Raw genomic sequence first — 15320 nt, forward strand, 5'->3', positions numbered from 1 at the left:
GGTATGCCCCCACCAGCAGAGCTTGCTTACTCCACCCTAGAGAGGAGAATATAGTTAAGCCTGAGAAAGGCCTCGTTTCTGTGAACGCTGAGCTGATACCTGGTGCCGGCCCTGCTGTCTGCTGAGTCTGGGCAGGGCTCCTGCAGGCTCCTTCCCATTTTGGCCCTGTCCCTTCGGTGTTCCATGTTTTACCATCATAATAAGCCACTTATACACTACATTCACATCAGGACTGGAAGACTGTGAAGACCGTGATGTTGCCTTTTCAGGGTCACACACGCATCGTAGTGTACTGAGAGGCTTGTCCTCATTGTATCACTGTCCCCTCTTAGGACACCAGCCCATCATATTGTCATTGAAAAGTCTAGACTATGGGTAACTGGGCTGCTTGACTGTCCAGACCCTCTCGGGCCAGAGCTGGTGTGCTGGACTTCTGGCCATTGCACCTCCCATTTCTGAGAATAAATTTGATGTCTTTGGGGAGGGGTCTGTACGCAGCCACGCTTGGAGCTACTTGAAACTTGTGCAAAGGGTTCACACCTGGGGATGCTCAGGGACATATGGTGCAGAGCATGGGACTAGCGGGCAACTGGTCTGCCCGAGCCACTGAAGTGGAAGGACCCAGAACACCAGCCTGGATCTCGATGATGATGACTAAAGAGCTTCAGGCTTCATGCTCCCCTGCTGCCATAGTGGTGTCGCCCCATGGGGCTCGGTGATGTGCTCACAGGGCTGCTTCCCTCCCGATAGTGCACAGTGACCTGCGGCCGCGGGCTGCGCTACAGGGTGGTCCTCTGCCTCGACTATCAGGGTGACCACGTGGGCGGCTGCAACCCACAGAGGAAGCTGCACATTAAGGAGGAGTGTGTGGTGCCTGTCCCATGCCATCGACCCAGAGGTGCGTGGTCCCTGTCCCATGCTGCCTGTGCCATGTCACCAGCCCAGAAGTGTGTGTGCCTTGTCCATATCCTGTGTCACTGGCCCACAGGTGCATTGTCCCCACCTGAGTTACAGGCCCTAAAGGTGTGTGGCCCCTATGTCATCAACCGAGAGATGTCACCAGCCCGGAGGTGCAAAGCATTTCAGGAGTACTCCCCAATGTCTGGATGGTACTGGACTTGCTCACTGGACTTCTTTCCCCACAGAAAAAGACCCTGTCGAAGCGAGGTCATGGCTAAAACAGGCCCAAGAGCTGGAGGAGAGAAGAATCGTGTCTGAGGAACCCACGTGAGTTGAAGTCTGCGGCCGAGGGGACACATGTTCTTATCCTGTCCAGGAGACCCAGCTGGTTCATGTCTGTGTGACATAATTGCCCAGTCCTGCGTTTGTGGACTCCATGAGAAGCACTTCTGGCCATTGCACCTCCCGTGCAATGGGAAGGGCTTTCAGTGTGGGGGCTGTAGTGCCACAGGATATGGTGCTTGCTACACACATCTAACTAGGTTTGATTCCTGCCACTGTAGGGTCCCTCAAGAGTCACAAGTGAGCCTGAGCACAGATCCAGGAGTGATCCCTGAACGCACAGCCAGGAGTATGCCCTGAGCAGAGTTCCGAGCACAGAGCTGGGAATGATTTCTGTTCATAGAGCCGGAATGAGCCCCAAGCACAGCCAGATATCCCAAGCAGAGCAGACTCCTGGTGTCTCTGCCCTACTTACCATTGCTCACCTACACCTGTTGCCCCGTAGGCTCATCGCTGAGCCCTGGTCCCCCTGCAGCACCACGTGTGGGCCAGGTGTCCAGCAGCGGGATGTTCGGTGCCTCGTGCTCCTGACCTTCTCACAGACAGAGACAGAGCTGCCTGCCACTGAGTGTCCAGGCCCTATGCTGGCCACCCAGCGGCCCTGCTTCCTTGGCACCTGTGTGCAGAGCCCAGCCTCCCGCCAGCCACTCTCACCCCCTGCACCCGAGGACCCAGCCACCTACGATTGGGAGTACTCGGGCTTCACTCCCTGTTCGGCCACCTGCCAAGGAGGTAGCTGACTGGAGGCTCCAAGGGAATCTGGGGATGATTCTATCTCTTTTTCCCACCAGGCCTGCAAGGCAGTGTTCCATCCTTTGCGGTTCTTCCCCTCTCCAGGCCACCAGGAGGCCATCGCTGTATGCTTGCATGTGCAGACACAGAAGGTTGTCAGCGAGGCCTTGTGTGACAGGGCACACCGGCCCCCTGCCATGAGCCAGGCATGCAGCACAGAGCCCTGCCCGTCCCGGTGGGTGCTGGGGAGCCCGCAACCTGGTCTGAGCTCAGGCGAGGAGGAGCCAGGCATGCTTCTCAGCAGCTGCATTGTCCTCCCTTCTCTTCTCCTGCCTTTCTCCCCCTCATCCTCTTCTTTTCCCCCTTTCCCCCCTCTTCTATCTCCTCTTGTCTCTCCTCTCCCTCTTCTTTCTTCCTTTCGTTTTCCTCCCCTCTCCATTCACTTCTAATCTTTCCCACTTCCTCCTCCCACTCCTTCTTTCTCTTATCCTCCCCCCTCCCTCTCTTCCTCCTCCCCATTCCCTCCCAGCTCTCCAGCCTGTCTCTCACACAGGTGGCAGACAGGACCCTGGAGCCCCTGCTCAGCCAGCTGTGGGGTTGGCATCCAGACTCGAGAGGTTCAGTGTCTGCATCCTGGGGAGCCACAGGAGTGCCCAGGGAAGAAGCCACATGACCTGCAGGCCTGCAGTCAGCTCTCCTGCCCTCCCAGCTGGCACGTGGAGGAGTGGCAGCAGGTAGGTTGACGGGGCTCTCACACAGCAGACAGTGGGGGTGGGGCACACCCTGGCGCTCTCACCTCGGCATTGCCCCTCTCAGTGCTCCAGGACATGCGGGGGTGGCACCCAGTGGCGGAGGGTCACATGCCAACAACTTCTGGCTGACGGCAGCTTCCGGCGCACCTCAGACAAGCTGTGCCCGGTGCCCAAGGCCTCGACCCACAAGTCTTGTGCCAGAATTGACTGCCCACCTCAGCTGGCTACAGGGCAATGGTCACAGGTAAGGCCTGCTGCAGAGGACACAGAGGTGTCGGCTTATGATTGATGTGGGGGGTGGTGGGAGGGGAGAGGAAGGTGGGAGGCCTCTCGTCTTAGCCCTCAGGGCTCGTTCACTGAAGCCCTCTCTGCTGGTGAGGCAGGCTGATCACATTCAGCGCCTCCCTTTGCAGTGCTCTGTGACCTGTGGTCAGGGGACTCAGCGCAGGAGGCAGGTGTGCCAGAAGCTAACCGCTGGGGGCAAGCGTGTGCCTGCCAGTGAGCAGATGTGCGGGACCCGTGTGGGGCCCCCAATTGTCCGCACCTGCCAGATGCCAGCCTGCCCCAGTAAGCAGCTCCCACACCTTGCCACTGTCCACGGGGAGGAGGGTCCAGGGTATCGATTCTGTTCTGATGGGGATGGGCCAACCCTCACAAGCTGCTGGGGTCTGAGAGATGGGTCCAGCCCCAGTGCTCCTGGCTGTGTCTGAGCACTGAGCATGTTCTGTCTGTCTCCGCCATTTTCGCACACTGTCTGTCTCCGCCATTTTCGCACACTGCGGACACAGCCCGCAGCATGTGGTGGCTCTACCCACTGACCTCCTCCCCCTCCTCCCTGCAGCGGCCAAAGTGAAGGCGGTGGCAGAGCTCGGTGGGCAATTCCCTGAGATCCTTGGTGTGCACAGGGTTTACATCCAGACCCGGGCACAGTCACGCATCACCCTGACAGTGGGTGGTAGGGCCTACCTGTGGCCCAACACGTCAGTGGTCATTCGGTGTCCCGTACGCCGGTTCCAGAAGCCATGGATCCGCTGGACAAAGGACGGCCACTGTCTGCAGACCTCCCCACGCTGGACCATCACCAGCTCGGGGTCCCTGAAGTTGCTCCACCTGGCCGCACCTGACATCGGCACTTACCACTGCATTGCCGGCTCCGCCCACAACTCCCTGGTCCTCAAACTCATCGGGTCCAATAACCGGCTGCTCCTGCCCCCGGTCATCAGGGAGCAGAGCAAGGACGCCCCTGGCCTGGATGACAAGGCTGACTGCCTGGGAGCCACACTGCATAAAATGCAGAAGCTAAAGGCCAGCAGAAAGAAGCGGGGCCCAGGTGAGGGCCAAGTGGCCTGGCAACCTTCATTGGTCATGCTGTTGCGCCCCTGTGTGGGTGTCAGTGGCTCCCAAGAACAGCAGCTGGAGGCGGCAGCCCGACTTGGAGCCTGCAGCATGGACATAGCCCAGTTTGAGGAACTGATCCGAAACATAAGCCACCTTATGGGCCCTGGGGAGGCCGGTGATGACTTGGCATCTCAGCTCATCTACCAGCTGGTGGCCCACCTCACTGCAGTGCCCACTGCCACTCTCCCTCCCCAGCAGGAAGAGGAAGTGTCCCCTGTGAGCAGAGCACCTCACAGGGGCACATGCAGGTTGGCCCTCCTGCTCCAGGCACCCACACTCCTGCGGCCCAGCCAAGCACCCTCTGTGTCCCTTAATCAGACAGTCAGCATGAGGATCGGGGCCACAGTATACATCACAACCAGGACCACAGCAGTCAACATCCTGTGTGAGCTGCTCACCCCCACAGAGGCCACGTTTGTGTGGACCAAGGATGGGGTGCCTATCCAGCCTTCTAACAGGTAAGAGCCTCAGAGGCCAACCTGGACAGCCTCCAACTCTCTTCGCATGTCCATCAGGTGCCAGGAACACATAACACTCGGAACCCTGCTCTGCAGGGAGGGTAACATTTAGGAATGAGTCTAGTGTCAGGCCACTCATGCCAGGATCCGCTAGTTATATCTCTGAGGCACACACATGGAGATTGCTGAGGTGCTGGGTGGTGGGTTGGGGGCACCACTGTGGGTGGGGTGTACCTGGGATCAGAGACGTGTCTCTTGAGAAACCCCAGCTCATAGTCATCTGTCGGCTATCCTGGAGAATCCCAACACCAACTCGGCCAGCAAGGGGGATCAGAAACTCGGGGAGTTTGATTGCTCTCCAGTAGCACTGCTGCTGCTAAAGTTACAGATGCTGCCTGCCTGCTCTCGGCTCCCCCTCCCCTGTTTCCTGCGTTTTACGAGCTGCTCCTGTGTGGCCCACCTACTCAAAAGTCTTAAAATTTAAAATCTTCTTATCTCCCACCCTCGAACACAGTTCTCCCACATCAGTGCTCATTCCTGTTTCTCTCCAAAGTTGTGCTTTAATAATAAAAATGCAGCTGTCTCTTTAAAATTTTATATAAAAAAAACTAGTTTAAAGTCTCAAAGTCCGCAAACCTCTTCTCAGCTACAAAAACGTTTTCAAACCCTAATCAATCAAAAAAATAAATCAAAACTCACTTGCATCATTGCTAAATTTAAGTCTTTTTCATTACTCTGCGCCAGGCAGCTAAAAAAAGGTCATTCAAACCTTACACTGCTAAAGGAGATTTTAAAAGATGGAAAGATTCCTGCCACAGTGTAAGAGCACACACACGGACACAGTGGGGGTTCTGTTGAAGCAGTCCCATCTTTAATGAGTAAAATGGATTTAAATAGGGTATATAGGGTTTGTATAGGGTATAGGTATATAGGGTACAGGTGGCCGAAGCTGGCCAAAAGGGATAATGTCAGCTGAGCTTGTTAGACTCTAAGGAGAGCAGCGTACTTTCTATATCTTAGGTATGCCCTGTTTTTCTAAGTGGCTGATGAGTTGGCTAACCTGTCTTTGTAAAAATGTCAGGACTAGACACACAACTTGTGCCTTTCCCTTCTTTTACTGAGCAAGGGTGGGGCCAGGAGATGGAAGACTAATATCAGATTCTCTTTGCTTAGCAGGGGTGAGGGCTAGAGATGCAAGGCTAGGGGTGCAACAGCCATCTTCTCTTTCAAACTGTTCTAGAATCATCTGGGATGGAGAGAGGAAAATCCAGATTCAGAATCTGACAAGGGAAGATGAAGGGCTTTACGGGTGCTCTGTGTCCAACCCTCTGGGCTCTGACACAGAAATTTCTCCAGTGCTATTCACAGGTAATGTTCACACACACTCAACCCTGGGCAGACTGAGTGACCCAGAGGAGGGGACTACAGTCACCCAGTATCCCTGAGCTACGTTAGGAAACTTCCCCTGATGTGTGTGCCTCCACCTGCTCATCAGTCTGGCTACCACTGCTATCTGTCTCTGTCATCTAGTCAACCCTCCACCTGCCACAGATGCGGCCCCCACTCCATCCACCTCCTATCTGTCCATCCCTTTGTCTGTTGGTCCCCCATCTATCCATTCCCCTCATTCCCTCCTTCCATCTGTTCATCCCTCCATCTGTACATTCCCCTCCATCCCTCCCTCCTTCTATCCCTCTCTCCATCCATCCACCTCTGTCCCATTCCTCTCCTTCTCCTCTCTCCCCCCATCATTCTATCTCCCTCCATCCTCACATCTGTGCTTCCACCCACCCACCCACTTACTCACCATCTGTCCATCTCTCTGTCACTGGGTGCTGCCAGGCTGTTTCCCTGTAAGTTCCTACGTGCTCTGTCCGACACGGGCCATTGTCCTGAACTGCCCTAGTGTTCTCTGTTCTGGACAGACTCGAGGGTGGACTCGCCCTTAGAGCTCTGTCTGGGGACAGGGGGATGTAATTCAGCTCCCTCACTCTGATATGTCCAGTGGCCCCTGCCATCTCATCTGTGGAGAGAGTGTTCACTGCACCCAGGCACAACCACCCGTCAATCACTGTTGGGGGCATTGTGGAGGCTGCTCCAGGAGCTGATGTGACCATCCTCTGCCCAGCACAAGGTGAGTGTGGATGTGATGGAGCCATAATAAGCCAGGGCCGAGGGTGTGAGTCATGTCTTGGCAAGCCCTGTTCATAATAGGTGTAATGAATCTTTGCTGTTAAATCCTTTGTTGGGTGTTTGTGAATCCACAAACAGTCCCCAGAATGAGAAATTACTTCCCATCCCCTTGTCCCCTTTTGGGGGGAAACCTTGGTAATATTTATCCGTAGCAAATAATAATCCACACAGACAAGAAGGTTAGGGTGTAAAAGATTGGGGGGGGGGGGAGAGAGAGAGAGAGAGAGAGAGAGAGAGAGAGAGAGAGAGAGAGAGAGACCTTGCAGCCTGCAAACAGCTTTTGCAAAAGGACCCCTCTTCCCTGTCCACAAGCTATTTATTGCCAACTCCACAGCGCCCCCACCTGGAAGTTCTAGGTGGGGCAATAGTCACAGAACAATCCTAAGGAAATATTTTTATATACAACAATTCCAAGACTAATCTTAAGGAAACTTTTTCATATACTACAATAGGCACAAATTGTCCTATGTTCCTCCCAAAGTGAAAGAATGGCCACCCCACTCCCATTCCAGCTATAGGTTGATAGTCAGATGATTGAAAACATGCTCAAATAGAAACTAGTTTGAATGCTCCAGACAGTATCCTTGGCAAAAGCCAAAGCCAAGAATAAGGCGTAGGGACCCCCTATTTCCAGCTGAGGCAGAGGTAGACCGAATGTGGTCCCCTTCATACACAGGGTTTCCTGCCAGATGTCTTCAGGTGTGAGTGGGCTGCAGGTCTGAAAACTCCAAGTGGAGGTAACTGTGGCCAGGAGAAGGTGGGCAGCAGAGTCTGGTTCATGCAAGGCCATTGCCCTCCCCAGTATCGTGGCTCTAGCCTTTGGCTCTTCCTTCACATCCTGACTTTTCATTGTCTCACCTTCAAACCTCTCACGTTTGGCCTCTCACCCAAACGTCTTGTGAATCAAGCCTGCCAGCTGGGACGCTGGCTAGGGATGCATAGAGGCTCGAGACCCCTTTCTGCCCATACCTAGCTGGGAGGATCTTGGCCTGTCTCAGATCCATCTACTCTTGTCCCAGGGTTCTCTGGTCTACTCCTCCAGGTACTTACTTCTGTCCTGTGATCTTGATCCCAAAGGTGTCCCCAAGCCTACTGTGACGTGGGAGAAGACTGGAGTAGGACTCCTGAGGAACAGTAATGTCACTGCTCGTGGTGCAACCCTGCGGCTGCGCAGTGTCAGCCTCCAGGACGAGGGCACCTATATCTGCACAGCCACCAATGCCCTGGGGCAGGTGATGGCCAGGACCCAGCTGCGCCTGCAGGGTGAGAAGTGGGCCCACGCTCCACGGCCAAGTCAGCTTGCTACTCCTGAATTGCTGCCTGGGTCCCAGTTCCTCCTCTGCCTGCTCATAGCTCTCCTTTGGCTACTCTGCCAGGGAGCCCACCCTGGCCATTCACATCTCCCTGACATCCAAGTCCCTTCGATTCCTCCCTGCACCTGTCCCTTCTGCTCTGGATCCCTGACTCGGTTTCCTCCCTGCAGCCCAACACGTGTATGCACCTGTATTGGGGTGCTCCTGCAGACACACATGCTCACACCACATATTTGTGCACATATGTGAATGCACATGTTTGTTTACAAAAACACTGAATTCCACAGATAGACATCTGCAGTATATGTGCCAATCACACATTCACGCACACCAGCATACGTGCAAACTACACATAGAAAACTCACATCACACACATGCATAATATGCTTACTCACATAACATGTACAAGCATGTGCACTCACATGGGATATCCCTCAAGTGACACATATGTATGTGTACACGTATGCATGGGCTCAACAGCTCATAACATGTAGAAGCACATTGTCAAGCTAATTTCCATCCTCAGAACCACAGAAGGTTCTTGAGCTCCACCAGATGTGAGCACTGAGCAGAGAGCTGCGAGTGAACCCCAAGCACAGAGCTGGGAATGATCTCAGAACACAGAACCAGGAGTTAGCCCTGAGCTAATGTGTCCCTACAAGAGAGACAAACCTTGGTGGTGGCTCAGATTCTCCAGAGCTCCTTCCCTGGCCATGGTCTCAGAGCTAGAAGCCTGTGACGGGAGTGAATGTTTGTAGCCAGGCTGAGGCACCTCCCATGGGCCAAAGGTATCTCCAGAGCTCCTGTCTCACACACACTGCCCTGACTCTATGTCCATCCCCCAGAGTCTTCATGGAAGCTGGGACACTGGACACCATGTTCAGCCACCTGCGGCCCATTGGGGAGCCGTGTCCAGAGAGCTGAATGTGTGACAGCCACAGGGCAGCGCGTGAGTGAGGCCCTGTGTGCCCATTTGCAGAAACCACAGGCATCTGGGCAGCCGTGCCACCGCCAGGACTGCCCCCCCAGGTATGGGTCCCACCTGTCCCCAGGGTTCTGAGATAGCCAGGAGCCATTGGATACTACTATGGGGGCCTCAGGGTTGAAAGGGCCCAGGTCACAGGTCATAGGGCCCAAGTCACACAGCTCCAGTCCCCAGAAGTAGGCTCCCTAACTCTCCTTCCCACCTGCTGTGCCCCCATCCCTGAAACTTTCATTCCACTCAGATCCCAGGTCCACTCTGGGCCCCACTGCTCTGTCTCCAAACACTGAGGCACAGCCCTGAGCTCTTTGTGGCCATTTCATGCAGCTGCCTCATCCCCAGACAACACTGGCCTCTGCAGCAACCCCTATTTTGCAGTGCTCCACAACTCTGCAGCAGCACCCTAATACTCTGCAGCACCCCAAACCCAGTTGTATCCTAAAACTGTAGCACCTCCAAAATTCTTTAGCACCTTGAGACTGCAGTGCCCCAACACTGTTGTGCTGCTTCCTTGCTTGTTTCAAACCTGTGGACACACCTTGGGCCTGCCTGCAGCCTCCTTGGGCAGATTGGACTTACCAGGCAGAGGCGGGCCCCAACATCTCCATGACCTGCTGCAGGCGGAGACCCACTGCAACAGGCTAGCCAGGCACCTGCTCCAGCCCTGCCACGGGGACCCCTGCAGTGAGGGAATGGTGCAGCAGTGCAAGCCATGTCCCCCTCTGCTCTGGGAGGGTAGTGGTACTATGAAATGGCCTGTGGCCTACTGTGTATGACTGTGTAAGTACATATGTATGTATACATGTATACACATTTTGTGTGTATGTGGATATGTCTACATGTGTACCATTCTTTCCTTTCTCCTCCTTCCCATCTGACCTGTCTGGGCTCTATTCCCAGGTGGGTGACAGGAGCCTGGTCCATGTGCTCAGTGTCCTGTGGTGAGGGCCTCCACCATCGCCAAGTGATGTGCTGGCGTACCCGAGGCTCGGGAGAGGTGCAGCTGGTGGCTCCGCAGGCCTGTGCTCCCAGGGATCGGCCCCCAGACAAAAAGGCCTGTGCTGGGCCCCCGTGTGACCAGTGGGATGTCAAGCCAGTGGACCAGGTGAGGCTAGCCATGTCCCGTCTGGCCTTCCTATAAGGGCGCTGCTGTTGGATTCAGCCCTAGAAGGCCAGAGTGGATTGAGCCATTAAGTGGGATGGGGACAGTCCTCTGAACTGGCCCTGCAGGGAGATCCCATGTAGTGCCAGGATCAGTACATAAGCCCAAGACTGTGGGCAGGTGGTGAGTGGAGGAGAAGTGAAGATGTACTGGGAGGCACTCAGTGAGCACAGCCACAAGCCATGGTGGGTACTGGTTCCTTGAGAAGCCTCAAGTATGCCAGAATGAATGGGGTCTCCAAATGGAAGGTGATGATGGCTCAGTGAATTGAGTGCAGACTTTTCACACAGGAGTACTTCCTATTTTCCCCAAAAATATCTGGGACTAGCGTCTGAGTGCAGCCAAGAATGCAGGAGTGAAAAGGCAGGTGTCCAGGAGGGAGTCGGAAGGGCTGAGCACAGACCGTGTGTGCTGAGGCCGAGAGTCTGATCCCAGCACTCCATTGTGGTCTGAGAGAACCAGCACCACTGATGTTGGCTGGACCATCAGGTCAAGGAATGCCCCCCACCCTGCACTCTTGGAAGGGCTCTCAAAATGGGAAATTTGGGGCTGGGGTGGTGGCATAGAACATAAGGCGTCTGCCTTGTGCATGCTAGCCGAGGATGGACCGTGGTTCGATCCCCCAGCATCCCATATGGTCCCCCAAGCCAGGAGCGATTTCTGAGCGCATAGCCAGGAGTAACCCCTGAATGTCACTGGGTGTGGCCCAAAAAACTCCCCAAAAGTGGGGGGGACTTGGGGCAGTGACCATTCACAGATGGTGAGGCCAGTGCACTGGGCAGTCACTCCAGCTGACCTCATGAATAGCTGATGTTCATGGGGAAGCAACCATAGATCAGGACAACTCTGCCCATTGAGTACCAGACCCCTGCCATCACTCCCTAAACCCCTCAACCTTGCCTTGCTGACCCAGCCTTGGCTCTATTCCAGTGCCCTGCGCAGTGCCTTGGCCATGCCGTGAGCTCACAACCACTCCAGGGGCCATGTGTCTCCCACAATGACTCCAGCTGTGAGGACAGTAGGTAGGTGCTGCCAGACCCCTCCCCACCCAATTCCCTCTCACGCTGCAGCATTCCAGAATGTTCTCTGATGTACATACATGGACTAGTTGCAAGAGCCCCAAGAAGAGAGAGAGAGAGAGGCAACTGCTAGAGGAGTTCCTCACAGCATGTGACCTCTGCGCTGCTGTAGCTGATTCAAGGTCATCCCAATTGGGCTTTGGTTCTGCTGGGATAGTGCTTGCGGTGCCCCCATCCGCAGATCCGAAGTAACATCTCCCTCAGCCAGGAAGCCTTGCTTGTGATTGCTCAGGGCCAGGAAAGGACACAAGGCTGCTACTGCTGCTTCCTCCTCCTCACCTGTCTTTTGTCTTGGCTGCGGGACCTGATCCCCCATCCTGGGGTACCTTGGCCTGTAACTGAGCTCATGCTGCCTCCCCAGACATTCTGCACAATCAGTATCTGATCCCCTAAGATTCTTGTCCGCCAGCAAGTCCGCAAGCTGGACAGACTCCTAGGAGGAGGCTCCCCCTACTGGCTAAAAGCCGCATTGCCTTGACCCTGCCTCAAGCCCCTGGAGCTCTTGGCCTATCATCCCTCCAGACCTCTTTCAAGGGAAGGACATGGGGCTCACGACAGCTCCTGCCTTTCTGCTTCCTTCCTGCTCTTCCTGGGGTACACCCCCCTCCTCTTGCCTGGCTGTATAAAGAACTGTGGTGGTGCCTGCCCCCACAGTCTAGATTGTGCTGACAGAGTCCTATCCCTGTGGGGGCTATTATTTCAGAGCCTGTTCCAGGAGGAGCCCCACACCACGGCACTGTGTGAGCTGCTGGCTCCTGCACCCCTGGGGGCCCTGTTCTGCAACCTGTGGTGGGGGCATCCAGGCCCGCAGGATAGACTGTGTGCATCCCCATACCTGCCTGCCACTGGCTGAGGGACGCTGCGTGCAGAGAGACAAGCCAGCGTCCTGGAGACCCTGTTTGGGCCCCCCATGTGAGCGTATGTAGCCCCACATCTGCCTGCCCCTGCTCTGAAGCCCACACCCTCTTGGGTTCCTCCGTCCTCATTCCCAGGGCCTAAATCCTCTCATTCCTGGACACCTCCATCCTCCCATTTCTGGGGATCCTGGGCACCCAGAGAGGAGCAAGAGCACCCTCACCTGTCCTTCACTGCCCTGGAACCACCACTCAGGACCTGGGACCACCCAGTGACCCCAGTGACTGGACTCAACTATGCAGTGTTCGATGCTGGTGGTTATTAGGGGCCATGGAACCCATTTGGGGCAGAACTGTGGCCCAGTGGCACTAGGATGGATGCAGGCCCCTGTGGCTGCTGCTTCCAACAGCTGCTGCCTCTTCTTTGCTGCCTGCAGGGGACTGACCACTGGAGCGTCCACAGCTACTGTGCTTCTGAGACAGACGCAGGGCCCTGGACCTGCTGGGAAGTGGAGGCAGGTCCCGTCCCGTGGCTGTTCAGGAAAACTCCAGTTTCTGCACTCTGAGGCGAAGAGTGACATCATTGCACAAGTTGGGCAGAGCAGGGACACCCCTCAGGGTGCTTTCCACAGGGCCTGGCAAGGTCCAACACTGTCAGAAGACCAGATGGACCTGGCTCTCTGGAGGAAGGACCAGCGTTCGCTGGAGGGACCTTTACGGAGCGGCCTGAGCACTGGCCACAGAGCCACCTACTTTTCTGCTCATACTGACCGGAACTCCTGTGGAGTGTTCTGGAAGTGCCAGAAGGAAGTGACTATGAGGGACTGTAGGAAGGGGGTGTCCTGGGAAAGGGACCACTGAGATCCTGCAGCATTTAGGCTGGGGTCTGGCAGGCTGTGGCGGGACAGGACTGGAGGGATTTGGGAAGGAGTATGGATGAGGTGAGGCGCTGTTGCAGGGAGGGGTTCAGTGGGGTCAGGTGCTAGATGGTGTGGTTGGCCTGGGGGAGTCAGGCAGGCTGGGTCCTACAGGGAGCGCTGGCAATGATCCGGCCAGAGATCTTGATGGGTGCTTGATCCGGAGCTGAGTCACAAGTTCTGAGGTTGATCAGGCGTGGGGCTCCAGCTCATGTTGGAGAGACTACCTGCCTCACCATGAGTGATGGTCTGGGAGAGATAGTGCTGGGTGTGCCCACATTGGGGCAATGAGGTGGGTGTGAGCAGGCACAGGCCCACAGCCAGTGAATCCCTCCACTCGGCACTGGGCCGAGTGTGAGTGGAGAGGCAGAGGGTCTGGAAAATGCTCCAGCGCTGCTGTAGTACATATCAAGGTGCAACATTTGACCAGTAGAGATGCTGCACCAAATAAAGAACTATTTCTCCTGGGAGCAGCCTTTCTAGTCTTTGTGCCTCTGCCGGAGAAGATTCGAGTCTTAATACTCTCAGGTTCTGCTCACCTGGTGCCTGGTGGCCATTCTGAAGCTGAGACCTATCCCTGTGCAAGTGGCTATCAGCTCAGGTGATGGTACCTGTGTGTGGTAGTTTCAGCCCTTCAGATGCTCCTATGTGTCCACAACCCTGGAGTCTGTGCCCAGGACCTTCCTGGATTGGGGGGTGGGGTGGGGAAATTGGCGAGTACAGAGTAGCCCTAACCTGCAGAACCATGCAGAGGTCAGGAGTACAGGTGGGCCCTCTAATTACTGCCTTACAGGGGGGAGAGAGTACTTCGGAGGTAATAGGGGTGGGACAGGTACTAGAGCAACTGGGGAGGGGTGCTGTGTGGTGTTAGGGGTGGGAAGGTAGAGTGCTCAGGGGGATACCTGCCTGGGAGGGGGCCCTGGACCATAACCTCCTAAGTCATCTTCCTGATTGTTCCCAAGAGCCTTCCTCCTTCTCCGAGATCCCCCAGGGTTTCTGGGGTCACTTTCTGAAGACATAAATCATTTCATAGTAACAGGCCACTATGGTAACAGTGGTAGAGCCTGAGAGATCAACAGTAGAAGCTCAGATAGTAGTACTGCCCTCCAGGTAATAGTGGGCTCCTAGGTAGCAATAGGACATTCAGGTAACAATGGGACATTAGGTTACAATGGGGACTTCAGTAACAATAGGACCCCTAGATAACAAAAGACCCCCAGATAACAAAGGGGCTCCAAGGTAACAATGGGACATTCAGGTAACAATGCAGCTCCCAGGTAACAATGGGGAGCTCAGATAATAATGGGGTTCCCAGGTAACAATGGTACATTCAGATAACCATGGGGAGCTCAGGTAACAATGGTATATTCAGGAAACAATGCAGCTCTCAGGCAACAATGGGACACTCAGGTACTAATGGGATGCTTAGGAAACAACGGGATACTCAGGTAACAATGCAGCTCCCAGGCAACAGTAAGACTTACCAGGTGACAATGGGGCACCTTGTAACAATAGGATCCCCAGGTAACCATGGGACCCCCCAGATAACAGTGATACCTTCAGGCAGTGGTCCTCAAACTATGGCCCACGGGCCACATATTGTATTTGTATCTGTTTTGTTTCTTCATTGCAAAATAAGATATATGCAGTGTGCATAAGAATTCGTTCATAAGTTTTGTTTTTACTATAGTCAGACCCTCCAGTGGTCTGAGGGACAGTGAACTGGCCCACCTGTTTAAAAAGTTTGAGGACCCCTGCCTTCAGGTAACAATGGGACCCCTCAAACACTGCAGTGGTTTTTTTCCCTCCTCCTACTCAGGCCCACAGGTACACAGGTTCTTGTGTGAAGGGCAACACCTTGCTCTAGGGCTATTCCTCTGTATGGGACAGTCTGAGTGCTGGTTGGAAATGCCCAGGTTATCCTCCCTTGGTTCTTAGAGGCCGGGAGCCACCCAGCATTGCTTCCTGAGGAGGCAGAGAACCTGTGACCCCCAGCTCCAGCCTCTCAACATTGCTTTCATCAGGGTCTTCCTTTGCCGGTGACACTGGCTGAGGGTGAGGAAGAAGGATGCACCTGCTCAGGAGGGTCAAACAGCTCACGAGGTGCAGATTAACTTTCTGCATTTTCCAGAGAAAACAGGCTCAGGTACAGCCATTGTTTCATTGATGCTTCTTTGTTCAAGTTGCAGAGAGATCAGACATGGACCCTTCTCCCCGCTGTGGATGCAAGTGCAGGTG

The 15320-nt window shown here is 54.9% G+C and overlaps 1 protein-coding gene across 1 annotated transcript in view; it reads left to right on the forward strand.

Moving 5' to 3' along the window:
- The window catches only part of ADAMTSL3 (ADAMTS like 3), a 37089-nt gene extending 23850 nt beyond the window's left edge, over nucleotides 1-13239 (forward strand). Inside the window, exons 13-28 of the mRNA XM_049783277.1 lie at nucleotides 751-898; nucleotides 1146-1227; nucleotides 1688-1974; nucleotides 2080-2209; nucleotides 2528-2708; nucleotides 2791-2970; nucleotides 3140-3293; nucleotides 3568-4582; nucleotides 5823-5950; nucleotides 6588-6716; nucleotides 7853-8038; nucleotides 8934-9117; nucleotides 9971-10175; nucleotides 11163-11254; nucleotides 12015-12229; nucleotides 12603-13239. Of these exons, the coding sequence (XP_049639234.1) occupies nucleotides 751-898; nucleotides 1146-1227; nucleotides 1688-1974; nucleotides 2080-2209; nucleotides 2528-2708; nucleotides 2791-2970; nucleotides 3140-3293; nucleotides 3568-4582; nucleotides 5823-5950; nucleotides 6588-6716; nucleotides 7853-8038; nucleotides 8934-9117; nucleotides 9971-10175; nucleotides 11163-11254; nucleotides 12015-12229; nucleotides 12603-12610 (3324 nt within the window). The 3' untranslated portion in view covers nucleotides 12611-13239. The remainder of the gene's footprint in view (nucleotides 1-750; nucleotides 899-1145; nucleotides 1228-1687; nucleotides 1975-2079; nucleotides 2210-2527; nucleotides 2709-2790; nucleotides 2971-3139; nucleotides 3294-3567; nucleotides 4583-5822; nucleotides 5951-6587; nucleotides 6717-7852; nucleotides 8039-8933; nucleotides 9118-9970; nucleotides 10176-11162; nucleotides 11255-12014; nucleotides 12230-12602) is intronic.
- The last annotated feature ends 2081 nt before the right edge of the window (nucleotides 13240-15320 follow it).

Source organism: Suncus etruscus, chromosome 11 (assembly GCF_024139225.1).
Source record: "Suncus etruscus isolate mSunEtr1 chromosome 11, mSunEtr1.pri.cur, whole genome shotgun sequence".
Lineage (NCBI taxonomy): Eukaryota > Metazoa > Chordata > Mammalia > Eulipotyphla > Soricidae > Suncus > Suncus etruscus.